Below are 7,213 nucleotides of genomic sequence, written 5' to 3'. Positions count from 1 at the left end.
CTGTTATGAATCCACCAAATATCATCTTACAATAACCATCCTTGAATTGTATTTTGTGAAGAATGGACTTTTCCTCAACCCTACCTTTTTTCCTTCAAGGATTGCACATAACATTGCACATGAACAAATATTGTGAAAAATCTTAATAGATTCTATTTCACTTATTTTAACACATTTTCCTTACATAAGGTGTACTCTTTTCTCAGCATGATATCTATCTCTTTTATAATTATTTCTACTTGAAATGCAATATACAATTGGTAAAATGTTGCCATTATCTGAATATTACTAGAAAACAAAATCTGTATATAGTCATAATTTCATTATCCAACATTCTTACAAATATAATATACTCAAAAATAAAAACAACAATCTTCAGATAATCATATAATCATATGCAGTAAGAGTTACTTAGGTTATAACGGAGTAATACAACTTCTCTGTAAGTATTTTATGGTATTGTAAGGATGGAGTACTACAATACAATATATTATAATATTGCAAAAATGGGTAGAGTATTTTATCATATTGCAAGAACGGGGTAGATTATAGTGGGTCGAGATGAATTAGTCCTTGCCAAGTAGCTATCTGTAGAGAGAATGAAGAGGGTTCATAATGCATCATTCAGTTTCCCTCGTTTACCAATTCTATAAGGGTGGGGGGAAATATACATTTAATTACGTTGCAGGAACCTCAGTGGTCATCGTTCCAATAAAGTCCATAGCTATTGTAAGAATGGCAAGACTGAGTCTATGGTAAGAGGTACGATAACCATTTGCAGCAAAGCATAGAGAAGGTAGAACATTTCAACTGTAATGAAAGAAAGGGGAGAATAAGTCTGCGGTAGCAGGTGAGTTGATCGTCGGATATGAAGAAGCCACTTGGACGTTAAGGAAAGGAGCCACAACACTTGAAGCGTCTTCTAAGAATCGGTAAAATATACATATAAATTATGAATGAGTCTCTGAGGAGCAGTTAACGTTTCGGCTATAAAAAGCATGTACAGGGCTTGTATTACTCAATTCAATTATCCATTCATATCCTGAGCTCCCTAGTCACAATATTCTTCTCTCTGTGTTCCTGTCATAATGGGTAACAGGATGATTTACTTCACGTTGGGGCTTGTTCTATTGATATGTTGTTTCAGCGACCGCGTCATGGCAGCGGATTCGGATCCCTTGCAGGATTTCTGCGTTGCAGACTTGGAAAGCAAAGGTGAGTAGAGCATAAGAAAAAATGATATTGCAGATATGTGCTCATTAGAAATGTAGGTACTGATTATATGATTGTTTTTCACAGTGTTGGTGAACGGGTTCGTGTGCAAGGAGGCAATGGCAGTATCAGCTGAGGACTTCTTCTTCAGGGGGCTTGGGCAGGCGGGGAACACCGACAATGCAGTGGGCTCCAAAGTGACCCCTGCCAACGTAATGCAGATACCGGGGCTGAACACGTTGGGAATATCTCTGGTCCGCATCGACTTCGCGGTGGGTGGAATTAATCCTCCTCACACCCACCCCAGAGCTACCGAGGTTCTCTTTCTAGCGGAAGGCGAGCTTTTTGTAGGGTTTATTGACACCAACAACACCTTCTTCAGCAAGACGTTGGAGAAGGGAGACTTGTTCATCTTCCCCAAGGCGCTCGTGCATTTCCAGCAGAATGTGGGGAAAGAGAATGCGGTGGCCATCTCTGCTTTGAGCAGCCAGCTCCCGGGAACCCAGACAATTGCTAATTCTCTGTTTGCGGCGAATCCCCCTCTCCCCGATTCCGTATTGAGCAAGGCCTTCCGCATCACCCAGGAGCTCGTGGACTACATTCAGAAGATTTTTGCATAAACGTATACATTTGTTGTGATCTTTCAATAAAATAGAGGAAAATGAGAGACCATTTTATATACCGTCTAATAAAACTTCTCTTTACTATCCTTATTGCGCTGTTGTCGTACAACGATATTCAGGGATAAGTTGTAATAGAATTTTACATATAATTCACTATCATTCGTTATAAGTCTTTCAACACAGTTTCAAGTTATGTTCTCTTGTGATCTATTAAAAACTTAGAACAAAAGGAGAGACGACCTGGGAAGACCATGTTTATGGTATCTTTCTTTCTTACTTTCTAATAAAACTACGATTTGTAAATAAATCCGCACCATATTTTGCATTAGAAAAGTAAACAATACTTTATACATATTCCTTTGTGTGCAGATTGTCAATAACCACTATCAGGGAGCATTATAGCCACACTGAAGAGGCTTTATTTGGGGAAACGAACGTGTCTAACATTTCAGTCCTTGCAGACTGATCTTTTAGATATGCTATTGAACACGAAACAATTTCATATGTGACATAAAAACAAATAATTGCGGGGAACCCAACAATTACAAATAAGATTGTACCATGAAAGTTAATGTCATAGTAGGAAAGACCATAATTATAACATAGTCTGCCTCAGTCACCATGTAATGAGTTGAGGGTAGAACTATGTCATTCAACATACCTATGGCTATACTAGTTGACTCTTTACGACACTCATGGCTAGAGCACTATTGTTAGGTCCTTTTAGCCTCACTTATATGATGTTCGAATCACTTTTCATAATGTTGGCATCTCATAAGATCATTGACCCATCTTGGTCATTGATACTATAGATTAAAAATATTTCAATACACCTAATAGAGATATAGAAAAGAAATAATACTATTGATCTTTTTGTACATATAGTCCCTTTATAGAAACATTATTATTTGATGTTGCAAGAATGGTCTCTCTATAAAACATCGCTACACAAAAAAAATTTTCAATGTTTCAAATTATATTAAAGATGTTTTAACTCCATGACAAATCTTAACATAATAGTTCCATTTATATTATCCTTGCACCATTTGGTCAAAAGAGATTTGAAATCTAGGATGTAAGACTGTTGGATACAATTGATTAATTGTGTATTGTCTTTGATGTTACACAAATGTCATATCATTATTAGTCAATGTATGCCGAGCTTAGTCAGGCAGTGAAAATAGTTTTCTATGTCTACCGAGTATTCCTGTATTTGCCTAGTTCAAAAGGCAAAGTCTACCGAGTTCACTCAGGCATAGAAGGAAAGTCTGCAAAAGATGAATGTTAATTGAGCTCACTCGGTCAATGAAGAAAAATTGGATGGAACTAGTGTTAACCGAGCTCACTTGGTTGTCAAAGGATCTTTGTGAGTATGCAGTGTTAACCGAGCTTCTATTAGTTAACATGAGAAATCATTTCTGAGTTAGTGTATACTGAGCTGGGTTAGCTAACGAAGGATTTTCTTTTCTTGGCATACTAAGCTTAATTGATTTGTTTATTAGTTTTAGCCGACTGAGCTGATGAATATTAGTTATTCTAAGTTGAATATGACCTAACTTGATAATATGAAAGATATAAATATAAGGTCAACTTGTGGATTCAAAGAGTGTGTGCAAGTGAGTACGAAGATGTGATGAGTGTAATGAAGATTTAATGATGAAGAGAAGAAGCGAATTTGAAGGATAAGCAAAATATCCTTGTGGAGCTGACAAGATTTATTTTATCAGGAAGGATTAAGTACAAGCTAGAACAAAGATCTATAATTAGCAATTCGATTGCATTCAAATCAAGTCATCTCATTGTTACTCTCTAACCATTGTAGCAGTGATCTAAATCTCTTAATAGAGTTTACTTAACAGTTATTTGTAAATCCTCTAACAAAGTGGCAATTCTATTGAATTGTCTTAAGACCTCTAACAAAGCCACTCCTAATAGGGTGATTAAATCCTTTAACAAGGTCACACCAAACAGTGTGTTTTGTATCCTTTAATAGGGTTGGCTCCTAACAGGGATCACTTCAAAAGAGTGAAAATAGTAACTAGTTGCAATTGGTGGTTTTTCCCAAATTGGGTTTCCACGTTGAATCTTGGTGTCAAATGAGTTCATGCTATTTTTTTTAATTTGTTTACAACTAAGTTAAAGTAAGAGTAATCATAGATAACATTTAAAGATTTGCATAATCAGTATTTACCGAGTTACATCATTTTATTTGTGTTTATCGAGCATCAGTAGTATTCAATTTTTAGACTTTATTTTGTATTGACATTTAAGGGATCTGGGATTTATTTTAGTAGTAACGGATTCACCCCTCCCCTCTCAGTTAATCCTCTTATATTTCTAGCAATTGGTATTAGAGCTTTTGGTGCTTACAGAGAAGGTTTCAAGGACCTAAGCTAAAGATCAGGATGTCTTACAGAAGTGAGCTTCCTAAGCTAAATAGAGATAATTTTGCAGCATGGCAAGGACTTATGAGGTTAAATTTGGCTACTATCAGTGACTCAGGGTGCAAATATCTTGATACTGAATACAAGATTCCCACTAGAACGTTATCTTTTGAAGATATTGCTGAAAAGAAGAATCATAACATCATGATGATTTATATTGCATCTACTCTTAGTTATGCTGAATTTGATGAAGTTAAAGACTGCAAAATAGCTGATGAGATGTGGACCAAACTAAAAGACATATATGGAGGAGATGAAAATGTAAGAAGAGTTAAGGTTGAAAGTCTTAGAGGTCATTTTGATCAAATGAAAATGAGAGAAGATGAGAACATTGCAAAATATGTGGAAAGAATCAAAGCAAGTATAAGTGCAATCAAAGCATTTAGAGAAGACATTGAAGAGAAAATAGTTCTAAGCAAGGTACTTAGAACTCTTTTTCCTATTTATGCAATTAAAGAATCTACTATTCAAGAGATGATATGTGATCCAAATAATAAAATATCTTTGGATGTTCTAGTTCAAAGATTGACAGCTTTCAAGTTAGATAACTTTGATAACTATGTTCCTAATTCAAAGGTTATTGAGCCTGATTTTAAAGCTAAACTCTCACTCAAATAAAAAGGTAAGAAATCAAAGTCTAGTCAATCAAGAAGTGAAGAAGAAGAATAGAATAAAGTTTATATAGTGATCTTGAAGTTGTTGAAGCTCTACTTGCAAGAAAGTATTCCAAAGGCAGAGAAAAATACAAAGGTAAAGCTCCTCTAATATGCTTTTCTTGTGAAGAAATTGGTCACATTGTTGTAAGGTGTCTAAACAATGAAATCAAAGATGAAAAGAATAGAAACAAGCACAAAGGTAAGAAGGATTCCAAGAACTACAAGGACAAAGTTAAGAAATCTTGTTTTATTGCTAAAGATTCTAATAGCAGTGAAGATGAAATGGTATATATTGCTATAAAAGATGAATTTGATGATAAGGAGATAAGATGGAACTTATCTCTCATGTGACAAAAAATGATATATGGATTATTGAAAGTGAATTTTCATATCATATCACTAGAGAATAAATAAAAAATTGATTACATGGAATATTATGATGGAGGTAGTGTGAGATTTGGAAACAATGAACCCTTTAACCTAAAAGGAAAAGGATGTATTTCATGAACTAAGGAACTTGTATGTAACAATGCTTATTGGGTTGAAGTACTAAAGCATAATCTACTGAGTGTGGCACAATTGAATAACATTGGGTTCAAGGTAGAATTCATGAATGGACAGACCAAACTACTAGATGGAAAAGGAAATCTAGTTGGATCTGCCAACCAAACAAAAGGTAATCTATTTTATCTTGATCTTAGTGAATGTTTATATTTTATTTCTCAAGTCGAAGAAAGATGGTTATGGCAAAAAATACTATGTCATGTAAACTTTGATAATCTAGTTTAGACAAGCAAGCATAGAAGAGTAAGAGGTATTCCTAGTTTAAGGAAGCCTAATATGAGTTTATGCAAGAATTGCCAAATTGGTTAGATGGGAAAGTCAAATTTCAAAAGAAAAAACTATCAGTTAGAAGAAGTCTTAGAAATTTTTCATATAGACTTATGTGACCTACTAGAATAGAGAGTTATAGTAGAGAAAAATTTTTCATTCTTTTTTTTATGATTATTCTAAAATAATGACTGTAATCTATCTAAGAGAAAAATTAGAAGCCTTTCAAAAGTTCAAGATGTATCTAGCAAGAGTAGAAAAAGAAACTAGAAAGAAGTTGAAGTATTTAAGATCAGACATAGGTGGTGAATTCATCTCCAATGAATTCAATAATTTCTAAATTGAAAGAGGAATTAAAAGATAATTATTAGCCCCTGGTACACCACAAAAAAATGGTATAGCTGAAAGAAGAAATAGTTCCATTATGGATTGTGCAAGAACTTTGATGATTGAAAATAATGTTGCAATCAAATACTAGAAGGAAGCTATATGCACTATAGCTCATACCTTGACCAGAGTACAATCGAAGAAAGATTCAAACAAAACTCCTTATCAACTATGGTATGGCTAAAAACCTTATATAAGTTAATTGAAAGTATTTGGTAGCAAATGTTATATCTTCAAAGAATCTAAAAAAGGAAAATTTTATGTAAAAGGTGATGAAGGCACATTTCTACGATATTCCTACAGAAGTAAAGCATACAAATATTTGAATTTTTCTACTCATAAAGTCGTAGAAAGTGCACATGTTAGAATTGATGAGTTTGCAAAAAAGAGTGAAGAAGAAAGCAATAAGGAGCTAGAGGATTACATAAGATTTGTTTAATATGAACTAGATACCTTAAAAAATCTATCTAAAAGAAAGGAGGCTTCACCTTCTGAATCCCCTAAATCTCCAATAGTTATCAAGTTGCAAAGAGTGCAACTCGAGTCATAGTCTGAAGGACTTGAGTCACAGTCAAAAGCTATCGAGCTAGTTCAAACTAAGTCTGATGCACCTAAGTCACAGACAATGGAACTCCAACTTGATACTGAAGTTCATGATGATGACAATGGAACTAATTCAAAACCCAAAGAACTTGTGTTAGCAAGATATGTCAGAAGGCATCATTCACCTGATCAGATCATTGGAGACAAATCTAGTGGAACAATGACTAGAAGAGAATTAAAAGGTACATGTTTACTTGTTGAATTTGAACCTATAAATGTTAAAGATGCTCTGAAAAGTGAAAGTTGGATTGAAGCAATGAATGAAGAGATACAATAGATAGAAAAGAGTAAGTCTTGGACTCGTGTTCTTAGACCTAAGGATAAAAATGTAATTGGCACAAAGTGGGTTTTTAGAAATAAGTTAAATGAAGATGGAAAAGTTTAGTGAAATAAAGCAAGAGTGGTATGTAAAGACTATTCTTAAGAAGAAGGTATTGATTATGGTGAGACTTTTTCT

At 34.2% G+C, this 7,213-nt stretch overlaps 1 protein-coding gene across 1 annotated transcript; it reads left to right on the top strand.

The window, feature by feature from the left end:
• Positions 1–1,046: 1,046 nt before the first annotated feature.
• Positions 1,047–2,004, top strand: LOC149568956 (putative germin-like protein 2-1). The gene is made up of 2 exons (XM_089817664.1): positions 1,047–1,215; positions 1,300–2,004. Exons 1-2 carry the CDS (start codon positions 1,089–1,091, stop codon positions 1,830–1,832), a joined length of 660 nt encoding a protein of 219 aa, XP_089673790.1. The 5' UTR covers positions 1,047–1,088; the 3' UTR covers positions 1,833–2,004.
• Positions 2,005–7,213: the final 5,209 nt, after the last annotated feature.

This window comes from Cupressus sempervirens, chromosome 3, assembly GCF_028749045.1.
Source record: "Cupressus sempervirens isolate cs-2001-9-10 chromosome 3, ASM2874904v1, whole genome shotgun sequence".
Classification (NCBI taxonomy): domain Eukaryota; kingdom Viridiplantae; phylum Streptophyta; class Pinopsida; order Cupressales; family Cupressaceae; genus Cupressus; species Cupressus sempervirens.
This window is presented reverse-complemented; position numbering and strand designations above follow the sequence as displayed.